The sequence below is a fragment of the Podarcis cretensis genome (genome assembly GCF_951804945.1).
Source record: "Podarcis cretensis genome assembly, chromosome: 14".
NCBI lineage: Eukaryota > Metazoa > Chordata > Lepidosauria > Squamata > Lacertidae > Podarcis > Podarcis cretensis.
The window spans coordinates 14,761,574-14,777,109 of record NC_137183.1 but is presented as its reverse complement, the minus strand read 5'-3'; the positions used below and the strand labels follow the sequence as shown (position 1 = coordinate 14,777,109).

The following is a 15,536-nucleotide window of genomic DNA, read 5'->3' as shown; positions in this document are numbered from 1 at the left end:
AATAAATGTGAGAATTTGTTTTCCTTCAAAAAAATGCAAACTGATTTGGGAATGCAGAGAACTGAACTTAAGATTGGAAAGGCGAAAAACTGAGAGAAACCAAAATATACAAGATTCACTGATCCCCAGTATAAGATGAGTATAGGCACCCTGTGGTTGGTGTGTTTTCATTTTTCATTTAGCAAGGCAATAATTTCATGACTACCCCACTTTATCTAGTAGCTGGAGCAACCCAGCCATATGGGCAGGGTATAAATAATAAAATTATCATCATCGCCACCATCATTAAGTCACTAGGTGTCAGCTGCCACATCATCAATGTCCTTGTGAGGAAAGAGTACTGGACATATATGCTGGGTTTGTTTGTCTGTTGTTTTGCAACTTTAAAAAATCATTGACAAATATACACGTTGAGGAGGGAAAACAGGTCAACCTCTCTCCCTGTCATATACAGTGGTACCTCGGGTTAAGAACTTAATTCTTTCTGGAGGTCTGTTCTTAACCTGAAACTGTTCTTAACCTGAAGCACCACTTTAGCTAATGGGGCCTCCTGCTGCTGCTGGAGTCTGTAACCTGAAGCGTCTGTAACCCGAGGTACCACTGTACACACACAACCTGACAGGACACTTGTCTCAGTCTCCACCTTGGATGATAAAGATGTATCTAGCCTTGCTAGCTCTACAAAGACAATCAGTCAGCGGTACCCATTAAAGGAAAAACAGGGAACATGTGGCCCTCTGAATGTTGCTGTACTACAGCTCTCCTCATCCCTCACAATTGGCCATGCTGGCTGAGCTTGATGGGAATTGGAGTCCAACGACACAGGCTTCCCACCCCTACATTATAGGAACAGGTTTAGGCACTGCTTTTTTTATTTAAAAAAATGTTTAGGGGAACTCTCATTTTCCTATTCCTATTGAAATACTTCCCCCCAATGAGGCCAAACTTAGATTCACAAAATGTTTAGGGGGTATGCGTACCCCCTGCATCCCCCCAGAAAAAAATGCACTGGGTTTAGGTGTTAACAAAACAGGCTGTGTGCAGTTATAGTGTGTAACAGTGGTTTGGTTTACTTTCCTTATCTATGAATAAGAATTATGAGTAAATACCTAACCATAGTTGATCAAAAACCAGGATATGAAACCATGAGTTTGAAAGCAACGGGTTGTATCCAACAAAATTCTACTCAAGAATAGACCCATTAAAATTAATAGACCTCAGTTAGTCCTGTCCATACTCTGAGTATGACTAATGCGGATACAATCTAGTGGCTTTAATTAACCATGTTTAAGCATTCAGTAAAGCAATGGTTAATGTAGTTTTACTGCCTCTCCATTCACCCCAGTTGGCAAGCAGATATCCCAAGTGGTTTTGGTTAGACCTGACATTTGCTAATATATGTCTAATGGTTTGTCCAGGCCATGAACCGATCTTTGCCAAATGTCATTTTGGGTGGATACGGTACAACATCTACGGCTGGAGGAAAGCCCATGGAAATAGTTGGAACACACACTGAAGTTGGAATCGATCAAACTGTTGACATGATCAAGGAAGCTAATTCGATCATCATTACACCTGGTAAGAGTTCGACAATGCTTTATTAAATTGTTTAGTAGTTATGCACATGGGCTATGAAAACGTTATTATTCAGGTTCTTGTTCTACTGTTATCTGTGCAGTTCCCAAATATCCATATTTATTTTCCCAGTTAACAATTAACTTTTCACTATATGGAATGCAAAGGTAAGCAATCTCTAATTACCTACTTGTAAAGGCAAATGCTGTTAGTCACATCAGTCTCTGCTGACATCTGTGCCTCAGCTGAAATGATTAGAAGACCATATGAGGTGAGGTTGGTTGGGCCACTTAGTGGTCAAGGCTGAGAACTGAACTTCAGTTGTGTGCTGAGACAAACAAACAATTTGACCTGGAATGAGTCTGTACCTCAGAAAAGTGCGTAATGTCACTGACCAGAAATGTCCTTTTCTAAAACAGTGGGAAGGAGACTTGGAGAAATTTCTGAAACTGAAAGCTGATTCAGGTTGTAAGAAGGCTTCATTTTCCTTTCTATCCTTTGTTCATTGCATGCAGCACTGTTTCCATTCCACCAGAGTTCATCTTCTGCTAAAACTGCATTACTTGTCTTGCTGTCTGCGCCGGCAAAATGATTTAACTTATGTAATTTACGTAAGAAATTACGTTGTCATTATATTATTCCACTGTATTCGTTCCACCGCAAACAAAAAATAATGCAATTTGGGGGACGTGGATGCAATCGATTATGTATCGTTTGCAGACTAAAAACGACAACATCATATATCGATGTTATTAGCTGGATTGATTTCTGTTCCAGAGAGGGGACAAATAAGCCAACATTGGCAATTTCTGCTCCCGTTTCTGTTTTTTGTCAGAATTCTCTGGCATCCCTAGAGCTAACTGACAGTTCTATCAGATTCTAGATGGAGAAGGTTCAGACAGGGGTGGAGGAAGGGGTGTGTGTTGGGTGCAGGCCGCCCCAGGTGTCACCACTGAGGGGGGTGACAAAATGCTGGGCAGCACTCACCATGGGGCCTGCAGCGCGCCCAAGCCACACGTCTCTCAGTGGCTTGAGCATGTGCAGGCTCCACACTGCCCAACGGTCTGCCTGCTGCCTTCCCCCCAGCTGTAGGGAGACTGGGAGAAGGCAGGCAGATTCTGGAGGCCCTGCCCCATCCCGCCCCTATGGGTGGCTTGCCCCACTACTGGGTGCTCCACACCAGGCGCCCAAGTGGCTTCCTCCACCACTGGGTTCAGAAGCAAACCAGAGTTGAGCTTCTCTTCTTTCTCCAGCTTAGCAAAAAAAGCAGGAATAAAGGCCCTGCTTTACCAAGTCCTTAGGAGGGTAGTCTCTCAGGAGCTTCAAGTTCAGGAGCTTCAAGAGGAGAATGGGTTTTTCTATTTTGTCTTCAAGAAGCCATCTGTCCTCCTGTCTTTCCCATATACCATGGCCTCCTGGGCAAGACAGAGCAGGTGAGGAAAAATCAGGATGGTGCCAAAGTCATCTTCACTCTTCTGACGCCAGCTTCTTTTCTGTGTGGCAGAGCTTGAAGGGCATAAATGACACCTGGAGTTGCATCATTTAGTGACTTGAACATGCATTCTGTCTGGAATAGACTAATAGCTCTTCTGTGGCCCTTCTTCTTCATTATTACAGGGCTGGGAAGCATAATGACTCCAGGGGGGTTGATGCTATTCTGATGTTTTTTGTCCATTTCCAAGCTACATTATTTGACCATGAGACACTGTACCACGTGGTCTTTGAATTCTCCAGAAAAGCATTCCTCCTCTTATTTTTATAGGAAACCAGAAAAATATGTCCTACTGGATGAGCCTGAGTTCATAGCAAAAAAGAAACAAACCAAAAAGAGGATGCAAGTCACTGATCTCATTGACAGGGAAAATTCCCCTGCTAGGGGCATTGAGTTGTTTGCAGGAGCATTCAATTAAACCAGCTGGTGGTCTTGGCAGGACAGCTTCAGCCTGGATGCTTGAGCCAGGCCTATCTCTTCTTGGGCTCTAATAGTTCAAACCTCTTGCAGGAACAGAAAATGAACATGTCTAAGTCCATTATTCCCCATCTAAACATACTGCTTTTGAGGGACGTGGGATGAGAGAGAATGAATTTAATACTTCAGAGATGTTTTTTCAGTAATGCTTTAAAATAGGGTTACCAGACGTCCTCATTTCCTGGGGACAGTCCCCGGACTTGCAAATAAGTCCCCGGACAAATTCCGTCCCTGGAATGTCCCCGGATTTCATCTAATGTCCCCGGGAAACGCATCAGTGGCAGTCTCAGCAGCCCGGAGCAGTTGGCTCTGGCTGGCTTCAGGAGATGCTCAGAAGTCCCCATATGATGGTGGTGCAGGGGCTCTAAGATGCAGCTTCCGGGCTGCCTCCACCTTCCCTGACCCCAGCAACTAAGCTATGAAGGGAGGCTTCATGCTGCCTATCGGAGCTTGCGTATAAGCAGGAGGGGTCAGGGATCTCTCAGTTAGGCAACGGGAAGCCTCCCTTGCCTGCTGATGGATCCCTGCCCTCTCCTGCTTGCACACAAGTAGGAATGGGATTGGGGCTGCTCTGATGGGAAGGGAGGCATCACGCTGCCCGAGCCTCGCCACCGTGGCTGCCGCTGTTGGCCCTCCTCCGCCTTCCATGCCTGACCCAACGCACACCGCTTCCCCACCACCACTGTTATGTACTGAAGTTCTCACCCTGGGCCAGCAGGGGGATACTGTAGATAGTTATGCAAATGAAGGATCGAAAAGTGACGTTCCGTGATTGGATAGTTTTGTATGCAAATGAAGGATCGAAAAGTGACGTTCAGTGATTGGATAGTTTTAGAATGTTGCAACAGTTACAATTGTTCTGTAGCTCTATATAAGCAGGCTGACTGAGCTCCTCAGTTAGTTCTGTTCCAGCTTACAAAATAAAGAGCTGCTTTGGAGAAATCGCTGTGTCGTCTGCTATGTCAACCCACAACTTAACAACCACCACCACCACCACCAAAGAACCAACAACTCAGGGGCTGCCCAGGCTCATGGAGAAAGGAGATAGACGCCTCAGAGGAAGGGGAAACGTGGCGGTTGAGGTCAAGGTGGCGGCCACCCGTCTGCCACCGCCATCGCTGCAGCATCAATGTCCTGAACGTGTGTTTATTTATTTATTTATTTATTTAATCAAACAACCAATCAATCAATCAATCAATCAGTCCCTGGATTCATTGAAAAAAATCTGGTAACCTTACTTTAAAGTATATATTTTACATGCTTGGAGTGCTCAGATATTTCCTCCTGGTCATAATACCAAAATTCCTCTCCCTCAAGAGATGGTAGAACTTTGTGCAATGAAAGTTTGTAGGGGAAAACTTCATCTGGAACTAAAGACTGAGTTCTGAATTCAACACTGCTGAGTGTTTGGAGGGTTGGGAATCCTCTGGTTGTTTCCTAGTAGGGTTTTAGCAGTGGGTTGTATTGGTTTTCTTTATGCTACCCCCACCTCCATTTGCTCCTAAATGTCTGCCTTAATTTTCATACCGTTGGGTTGATGTTCTATGATTGTTACATACTCTGGTAAGACTTTTTGCTTATAGATGGGCCACTGTGGACCCTTGGTATATATTTGCAGCCAGATAAAAGGGCCCCAGAATCTTTGTTTAAATCTAGGGCTGGTGATGGTGGTCAGAGTAGCTGGGGGCCTGGAACCTCCTAGCGCTGCTGGCTTTCACAGTTGTCTTCTCTGAGCATGCAAACAGCGACCAGAATAACTAGAGATGGAGTAGCATTTTCCCATTTCCCCCCAAAAGGGGGACCCAGACTTGGCCCTGTGTCAGTGGGGGTGGGCCCAGCTTTTGCCCAACGATAGTAATTTATTATTTATACCCTGCCCATCTGGCTGGGTTTCCCCAGCCACTCTGGGCGGCTTCCAACAGAATATTAAAATACAATAGTCTATTAAACATTAAAAGCTTCCCTAAACAGGGCTGCCTTCAGATGTCTTCTAAAAGTCTGGTAGTTGTTGTTCTCTTTGACATCTGGTGGGAGGGCGTTCCACAGGGCGGGTGCCACTACCGAGAAGGCCCTCTGCCTGGTTCCCTGTAACTTGGCTTCTCGCAGTGAGGGAACCACCAGAAGGCCCTCAGCGCTGGACCTCAGTGTCCGGGCAGAATGGTGGGGGTGGAGACGCTCCTTCAGGATGGCATGTTCTGGTGCTTGGCCTGCCAGATGACGAGGGAACACACTGAAACTATATTGCCTAAATTGTTCCAAACCTAAAGCTTTCCACTACTTACTGGGACAGTGTGCAGTTAAATTTACTGCCCCTGAATATGACACAGACTGTGCAAGACATGCCAGCTACTCTCTTTGACAGAATAGCATAAATAACAAAAAGGGGAGGACCATTTTTTTGTCCCATGAGTTTTTAAAGTTGCACCACAGGAAAAGAGAACAAATGAAGAGGCGCTATTGGAGAGATGAGTGTTAAAGGGATAAATGTGAACATGCACTTTGAGATGTGCTGCATACACAAACCATACATTTAAAGCACATCTATTTCCCCCAGAGAATCCTGGGAACTGTAGTTTATTGAGGGTGCTAGGAACTACAGCTCTGTGGGAGGCTAAACTACAGTTCCCTGGATTCTTTGGGGAAGCCATATGCTTTGAATGTTGGTGTGTATGCCGCCTTAGATTTGATTGGGAATTAAGACCTGGGAGATATTAAGCAAGTGCTTAAGCTCTGATTTCTTTTCTCTCGTCATTATAGGTTGGGGCCTTTGTGCAGCCAAAGCTCAGTATCCTATTGCTGACATGGTAAAGATGCTTAATGAACAAGGGAAGAAAGTCAGGCAAGTGTGATCAATATGCTGGTATGAACAGGTTATATTACTAATAAGTAAATTAGCTTTAGTCCCCGGAGATCTGTTGTGATCTGCAACCATTAACTCTGCAGTAATAGCTTTGATGGCGCTCTTATGGAGTGAGATAATTCTTTAAAAAGATGACCATGCTATGTGGAGGCATATCATAAGACCTGTTTGTATCTACCCTTCATCCATGAGAAATGGCTGGCCATTTCTTTTCCTTCTGTCTTCATTCCCCTCCTTTCATTTCTCTCCTCAATTACTGGGTCCTGCTAACGAGAAACTTCATAAAACTCGGACTCATAGCTAACAGCAGCAGTTGTTTTTTGTGGTGGGGAATGAGTTGCTTGTACAGTGGTACCTCGGTTTAAGAACACTCCTGTTTATGAATGATTCTGTTTACGAACTCCGCAAAACTGGAAGTAGTTTTCCGGTTTGCGAACTTTACCTCGGTCTAAAATGGAAACCGAGTGGTGGAAGGGCACCGGCGGCAGGAGGCCTCATTAGGGAAAGCACAGAACGGATTTGGTTTAAGAACAGACTTCAGGAACGGATTAAGTTCGTAAAGCCAAGTACCACTGTACAGTACTCATGTTGTGGGTGCCAGCACAAAATGGCTGCCCATGGCATAAAAAAAAAGTGACTGTACTCTGTGAGTACCATCACAAAAGGCCACTGGTTAACAGAACAGAACAAACTGCTTTGCTAGTTCAAAAGGTTATAAAGAGTCAGTCCAGTGTATTTGGAGAGCAATTTTATGATGAGCTACATCTACTGAAAGCCCTGTCTTCCTGTCTTCTTTTGCACTGGACCACTCTGGTCATGCAGCCATGAATGGCATGGAGCATCTACACATTAAAAATTGTGGCAACATTTGCCCATTTTCTCCTCTGCACCCAATTGTGCTCTGCCACCACAACAAATAGCAACATGTTCCTTGTTCATTATTTATTTATTTATTTATTAATCACCTTTATAGACTGCCTTTCTGCCAAGGTATTTTACGCTTCCTAGGCTGCCGGAAGTCTACATTTCCCTCCATCTCAGAACACTGCCGTTCCTCCCCTAGGAATACAGGAAGCTGCCTTAAACAGAGTCAAACCAAGTTTCATGATTGTTATCACATCTAGTTTGGCTGTTTGAGTTCTGGACATGGATGAGGGACATGTGGATATGGAACTCTGCTTAGGTATGAATCTTGGTAGGAGTAATTTAGCCAATAATAATAATAATTTTTTATTATTTATACCCCTACCATCTGTCTGGGTTTCCCCAGCCACTCTGGACGGCTCCCAGCAGAATATTAAAAACACGATAAAACATCAAACATTAAAAACTTCCCTAAACAGGGTTGCCTTGAGATGTCTTCTAAAAGTCCGATAGTTGTTTATTTCCTTGACATCTGATGGGGAGGGCATTCCACAGGGCGGGCGCCACTACTAAGAAGGCCCCCTGCCTGGTCCCCTGTAACCTGTCTCCTGGGGGTGGAGATGCTCCTTGAGGTATACTGGGCCAAGGCCGTTTAGGGCTTTAAAGGTCAGTACCAACACTTTGAATTGTGTTCAGAAACGTACTGGGAGCCAATGTAGGTCTTTCAGAACTGATGTGATATGGTCTCAGCGGCCACTCCGTCACCAGCCTAGCTGCCGCATTCTGGATTAGTTGTAGTTTCCAGGTCACCTTCAAAGGTAGCCCCACGTAGAGCGCATTGCAGTAGTCCAAGCAGGATATAACTAGAGCATGCACCACTCTGGCGAGACAGTCCGTGGGCAGGTAGGGCCTCAGCCTGCGTACCAGGTGGAGCTGGTAGACAGCTGCCCTGGACACTGAATTGACCTGTGCCTCTATGGACATCTGTGAGTCCAAAATGACTCCCAGGCTGCGCACCTGGTCCTTCAGTTGCCCCATTCAGAACCAGGGACTAATTACACTCTCTTGCCTTAGTGTACCTCAACAGATATTAGCAGAGTGAGTGAAATAGATCAGACCAGAGTCCAGAGAGAAAAGAAACTGATCCTAATTTACTCAACGTGAGCTGAATAAAAGCAGCACATTATATGAGGATAAATAAACAGAGAACTTTTTTCTTTCATATGGCACATAGGGTAAAAACTGATTAAGAAGTACTTTTCCCTCCTACACTTGCAATTGTGAAAACTCAGCTGACACTTTCTTACTGACACTTAACTCCCAACTAACTACAGCCTCCAGACAATTGGAGTTTGCTGTCATTCCTACCAATAACAGACCTAACCCCTTAAGACTCTCGCTGAATAGTCCCTGCTATTGCACTTCTCACAATAGTTTCCGGCCATCTGTTTCAAGCTGAGAACAGTGCTCACCCATTGAAATTGCCTTTCACAAATGCTGGCTGCCTTTGCTACCCATCACTCTCTCCTTAGTGGTTCAATCAGGAGGTAGGCAAGCCTGGAGCTGGCCTGCTGCCGCCTGCGTAGCATTGCTAACATCTATCAGTTTCTTTTTATTAGTTCAGCATGTCTTGGACACAATGTGGCCATTCCTTTTCTCTCTTTGTTTCCAGGTTTGGCATCCATCCGGTGGCAGGCCGTATGCCAGGGCAGCTGAACGTTCTGTTGGCAGAAGCCGGTGTCCCTTACGACGTTGTGCTGGAAATGGACGAGATAAATGAAGATTTCCCAGGTAAAGAATGAGGGTGGAGAGAGAGAGAAATAAATAACAGCTTATCTTTTATTTAAACCATGCTGAGAAAGTTAGTTGTATTGTGTGCTTTTGCAATTAGGCCAAAGAATAATCATGCTGTCTCAAATGCTATTTACCCTTGTCTCCTATCCTCCTCTGACTTCTCCCATAGAAGCTCTCCAGGTATCAACTTTAGCTGAGCCCCATAGCAATCTTTTTTAAATAATAATAATAATAATAATAATAATAATAATAATAATAATAATTTTCCATACATAAACATAACAGAAGAAAAAGCCAACAATAATAAAGAAAAAAGAATTAAACGAAAAAAAGGGAAAATAAAAAAAGAATATAAAATACATCAAATCACCACAAAAACTGAAACTTAATTAATTACTCAAAATCCATCTTCATAAACATATTACTTGACTTCCTCAAATCTCTTCCATCTGAGTTTTTTTAGTAATTATATATAGCAGTTTCCAATATCATTATTTCATAAAACAATATCACAGTCATAATCATATTTCCTAACTTTTCTTATCGTACATTTTCTTATTTGTTTATTTAATCCCAATTTAATCCTAGGCCTAATCGATTATTTCAAGTGATTACATATCTTTAATATTACAATATTTATTCAAATAGTCTTTAAATTTCTTCCAGTCTTCTTGGTATTCCTCTTCTTTCTGGTCATGGATTCTCCCGGTGAGATCAGCCAGCTCCATAAACTCCCTCATCTTTATCTGCCATTCTTCTACCGTTGGTAGTTCTTGTGTTTTCCATTTTTTGGCTAGTAAAATCCGTGCAGCAGTTGTGGCGTACAAAAATACTTTAACATCTTTTTTGGGCAGTTCAGAACCTGTTATTCCAAGGAGAAAGGCCTCTGGTTTCTTCATAAAAGTATATTTCATCAATTTTTTTAATTCATTATAATTTTTTCCCCAGACGTCTTTAACCTTGGAGCAAGTCCACCACATATGATAGAAAGTACCTTCTTTTTCTTTACATTTCCAACATGAATTATCACAATTGTGGTAGATCTTCGCCAATTTAACAGGGGTTAAGTACCATCTATACATCATTTTCATAACATGAGCCCCATAGCAATCTGCACCAGCTACACACCTGAAGCCTACACCCTAGGTGTACTACTATTTGTTCAAACCTCTCTCAGTGGCTTTGGGCCATCATATTGTGAGCATCAGATTTGCAGAGGGCTATTCTGGAAAGTGGTTCTGCTTGTGTAGCATACTTTCTCAGCTGACTTCAGAGGTGGTCTGCTTCCCCAGACTTTCTCTTCTAGAATGAGCCGAGAGATGCAAGAGCCTTTTGATGTTTCATTGGGGAGGTCAAGTTTTATAGCGTGATGCTGCTGGACAAGAATTAAATGATTGAGCTAACAATGCATCTATGAATCAGCAGCTTACAGCTGTCAAGCTGGTGCTCCAGCAAGTCTCCTGCGTAAAATCTTTTTAAGCAATGAAAGAAGCAGAACGCTTGTGGGAATCAGAAGGCAGCCAAAAAGAGAACGGAAAATGAATTTCAAAAAGGAGCTCGGAAGTAATCTCAAGCCTCTGTCTTAAAAATCTGTGCTTTGAAATGAAAGTGTCCCCCCACCAAAATCCAGATGCTCATAAATTATAATTTAAATTATATAAATTAATCTTACCCTTCCTATTTCATTAAAAGGCTGCTACTTTTGTATTGCAAAACTGATCTAGGTAAACCATCTGGGCCACTGGCATCATATGAAAAGTAACCTTTCGAATCAAGTTGTAAATATTGAATCTCACACTTCTTAACACCGTTCTTGAGTTCAGCTAATTTAGAAGATTGCCCATTGCTTCTTTGGAAGAGGGCATGGCATTAAGTCATGAGTATTCCTTTGTAATAATTTTCAGCTGTCAATCAGAGTTCATTGTTGGTCCTTCAGTGAAGGGACTTAACCCTGTGAAATTGGCTAGGCCACTGTGGTAGAGACTACTATCCCTCCTGCATCATACAGATGGTGTAATGTATGACCCAGGCACTCAGCAGAAGGGACAAATTGTGTCAATTCCTTCCTGTTTGTCTGAGGAAGAGAAATAACAAACATAAGACTCATGTGCGATTGAGCATCAGCATGGAGTGCCTAAGTCTTCTGTTACAGCTGATGACACACAGCTCTACTTCTCCTTTACATCTGCAAGTGTTCTAGATTCAGGTAGGTAGCCATGTTGGTCTGATGCAGTTGAAATAAATTTAAAAAAATAAAAAATTGTCCAGTAGCACCCTAGAGACCAACTAAGTTTGTTCTGGGTATAAGCTTTTGTGTGCATGCACACTTCTTATACCCAGAACAAACTTAGTCGGTTTCTTAAGGTGCCACTGGACAATTTTTTTATTTATTTCATCTGCAGGTGTGGCAGGTGTGGCAGTAGAAGTGCTGGACCATTGTTTTGCCTCAGTAATGGACTGGATAAGAGGCAATAAACTGAAGCTCAATCCAGAGAAAACTGAGGCAGTGTTAGTGGGTGGTATCTCGGACTGGAGGCATGAACGATTTCCTCCTTTTTTTTTTTTTTTTTTACCCTCCACCCCCACGATTTCCTGCTTTTGATGGGGTTACACTCCCGGTGAAGGAGTGGATATGCAGATTGGAGGTGCTTCTGTTGTTATTGCTTGAGTCTCAGGTGGTTCATTGTGAACATTTCATGGAATGCTGCATGACTACTAAAAATCTAGTAAACTCTATGCACCATCTGTATCTTCAAGGCCATAATACGGTACATCTGAATAGTGTGATGGAGATTATGCATTGAAATATTTTAGTTGATATTTTAGATTGTAAAATGCTATTTTTATCTATTGATTTGTTTTACCTTGTGGGCTTATAGCCGAATAAAGTATTATCTATCTATCTATCTGTGAACATTTAGATGTGGTGGCATGTGCCCTAGTTGGCTTGAGGGAGTTTTCCTTCGGATGTTTGGTTGAATGTCTCCCTCCCTATGTATAAGTCCTGAACTAAGAAAGACAAAACTTCTCTGTTCCTTTCTCCTCATTGTTTCTGTTCAATTTCTTTATCAGTTTTTCTTTTCTCTCTGGCCTCCGGATTTATATGTTCTTAAGATTTATATGCTTAGATGTTTTATCTGTCTCTGCATCCCAAGGGAATTAAGCAGTTGTCTGCCAGCGAGTTTGAAAGTCCTGACAAAAGACAGTAGCTTTTCACGTTTCTGAAGTGTTGATGAGTTTTCTTCTGCCTCTCAGACACAGATCTGACTTTGGTAATTGGTGCCAATGATACTGTGAACTCTGCAGCGCAAGAAGATCCAAATTCAATAATAGCTGGTATGCCTGTATTGGAGGTCTGGAAATCTAAGCAGGTAAGTAATGGCAAGGGATTGATTCTTTTGTGATAGCCTCCAACAGAATTCCCTTTACATCTCAACCCATGAGAATCGGGCACAGGTTCCTCATTCTTGATGGATCCTTGGCCTGTTTTGACAGGGCTAGTCTTACGTCATGAAGAACATGTTTTTAACAAAGGAAGAGTAAGACTGTATTATGGCATGTGTACCTAATTGGCTCTTCTGTCTACTTCACTTAGTTACAGGTACTTACGCCCAGTTAAAAATGGAAACGTTTCCACTAAAGTTTAGGGTTGCCATATTTCAAAGAGTAAAAACCAGGACACCCTGAAAGTTGTTGATCTTTTTTAACGAAAACCCCAAAAACACGATTTTTCAATTGACTTGGTTCCCCCCCAGACATCAATTCTGCCTTTGGAATTGTATAGACATTTGGCAGCCTTACCAAAGTTATCTTCCTTAAAATTTCCATGTCTAAAGCTTTAAGGCACTTCAATTCACAGCTGTATGTGGTAATATCTTTAAGTGCTTGAATACTCACTTTTATGGAGTTAAGCCACGTAGAATTGATGGTTTCAACCATATAATAATTAAACTATCCATAGACTTTTAAATTGGGGCGGTGGTGTTGTTTTTGTTTGTTATTATGGTATGTATTTTTGTGTTTTTGTATTGTGAACAATCCTGTCATCCTCGGATGAAGGGCGGTATAGAAATTTAAGAAATAATGATAATAATATGGTTTCAGAGTAGGTACGCTGTGATTGCTTGAGTATCTCTCTATTCATGCCGCCATTTTGTTTCTCCACCAGGTCATTGTCATGAAGCGCACCCTGGGAGTTGGGTATGCTGCAGTTGACAACCCCATTTTTTACAAGCCCAATACCTCAATGTTGCTTGGTGATGCCAAGAAAACCTGTGATGCTTTACAAGCCAAAATTAGGGAATCTATTTCTACCCATTAGTATTTTGTGTTTTGTGTAAAAACATAGGGCACCAGCCACCCAACAATAAACCTTGTTTAGTACCATTAATTTCATTGGTTGAATTTATTTATTATAACTTATTTAATACATTATTTGCATCTGGTTCTTCAGCCACAGAAGGGCTCCTGGAGCAGGTTACAAATATCAGGAATAAGACAGCACAGAAAGTTGAAATCAAGGGAACTAAAAAGAGGGCAACTTTGACCGGACTGTGTCTATAATTTGGTATTGTTTAGGAAATAGGTTTGGTGGTAGGTGCAGTCTTTTTTATATATATATACAGCTGTGTCCGACAGACAGCTAGAAGAACCTGAGGTATTGGATCATGTTAGTAATTTGCGGCTTCTGTAAAGGTAAAGGACCCCTGGTCGGTTAAGTCCAGTCAAAGGTGACTATGAGGTTGTGGCAATCATCTTGTTTTTAGGTCGAGAGAGTGGGCATTTGTCCACAGACAGCTTTCTGGGTCATGTGGCCAACATGACTAAACTGCTTTTGGTGCAACGGAACACTGTGACAAGTGCCAGAGTGCATGCGACGGGGTGAGCTCCTATTGCTCTGCCCCAGCTCCTGCCAACCTAGTAGTTCAAAAGCATGCCAGTGCAAGTAGATAGAGAGCCAGTGTGGTGTAGTGGTTAAAAGCGATAGACTCGTAATCTGGGGAACCAGGTTCGCGTCTCTGCTCCTCCACATGCAGCTGCTGGGTGACCTTGGGCCAGTCACACTTCTTTGAAGTCTCTCAGCCCCACTCACCTCACAGAGTGTTTGTTGTGAGGAAGGAAGGGAAAGGAGAATGTTAGCTGCTTTGAGACTCCTTAGGGTAGTGATAAAGCGGGATATCAAATCCAAACTCCTCTTCTTCTTCAAGTAGATAAATAGGTACCACTGCGATGGGAAGACAAACGGTGTCTCCATGTGCTCTGGCTTCCGTCACTGTGTGCCAGAAGTGGTTTAATCCTGCTGACCACATGATCGGAAAGCTGTCTGTGGACAAACGCCAGCTCCCTCGACCTAAAAACAAGATGAGTCGCCTTTGACTGGACTTAACTGTCCAGGGGTCCTTTACCTTTTACCTTTATTTTTCTGGCTTCTGTAAATCTCTGTAATTAAAACTTCAAATGACATCATTTGCAGCTTATTTCTCAAACTTTGCAGTTGTAGTTATGGCACTTTAAGTAATCAGAGGCAGGTGAAAGGGATGGGCCAATTTGGGTCTGGAGCATAGCTGTCAACCTTCCCCTTTTTTGCGGGAAATTCCCTTATTCCAGCACCGTTTCTGCTGCTATCCCGGATTGTTAGATATCCCGTAGACTGTCCCCGGGACAGGTGAGGCTGCTGATCCCTTATTTTCAAATCTGAATGTTGACAGCTATGGTATGGAGAAGTGCCATCAGATGCCAGACCAAGGACAGGGTAGAGAAAGCAGTGACGGATAGGCTCTAGGCCTTGTTGCAGCAGCCCATTTCAAGGGAGTAATGGCTTGGTTTGCCACCCACCAACTGCTCCTCAAAGTGACTGGCTATGATGAAATGGACATCTCATATATTGGAAATCATGCCTTCTGTGTTTGTTCCAATGATCCCTTCCCTTCTTATTTGCCTCATTTTTAAAAAACAGAAACAAAAAAACTACAGCTTCTTAAGTCAGGGAAAGTCTCTAAAGCAGCATTAGTTGCAGTGCAAGAGGTTGCAGCTGGTGGAGAAAATGGTTAGATCTCTCTTTTTTTGCTTAGAAGCACTTTTAAGTGTCCACTAGAGGATCTTTGACTCCTGAAACTCACAGAGGAGTAAACTGGATTGTAACAAACTCTAAAAGTAAACCAACACTTGTTTATATAAGGTTTTATCTGTCCCTACTTTTACACTAAAATGTTTTCAAAGAAACGTGATTTGGAAGAAAATGAATTATGTTTTGCCTCTTCGGACTGATTGTTAAGAATACACTGGGTCAGGGGGTCGCTTTGATGTGTGTTTCCAGTGGGCGGATTCCTTTCCCTTTCCATTATAGCCCAGTAATCTTCCACAAAGCTGCTTTAGAGACTTTCCTGGGAAAAGTTCAAAGGAGTCTTTGTTTAACAACACACAGAGAGATGAAAATGTCAGAGAGACAATCAAAAGTCATTCACTGGAAACAGT

At 42.7% G+C, this 15,536-nt stretch overlaps 1 protein-coding gene across 2 annotated transcripts in view; it reads left to right on the top strand.

Annotated features, from left to right (window-relative positions):
- LOC307202869 (NAD(P) transhydrogenase, mitochondrial-like) overlaps positions 1 to 13,450 on the top strand; it is a 75,181-nt gene extending 61,731 nt beyond the window's left edge. For both annotated transcript variants that reach the window (XM_079953202.1, XM_079953203.1), the window contains 5 exons: positions 1,419 to 1,578; positions 6,302 to 6,383; positions 8,941 to 9,059; positions 12,318 to 12,433; positions 13,231 to 13,450. In XM_079953202.1, coding sequence (XP_079809328.1) covers positions 1,419 to 1,578; positions 6,302 to 6,383; positions 8,941 to 9,059; positions 12,318 to 12,433; positions 13,231 to 13,383 — 630 coding nt within the window. In that variant the 3' untranslated portion in view covers positions 13,384 to 13,450. The remainder of the gene's footprint in view (positions 1 to 1,418; positions 1,579 to 6,301; positions 6,384 to 8,940; positions 9,060 to 12,317; positions 12,434 to 13,230) is intronic.
- The last annotated feature ends 2,086 nt before the right edge of the window (positions 13,451 to 15,536 follow it).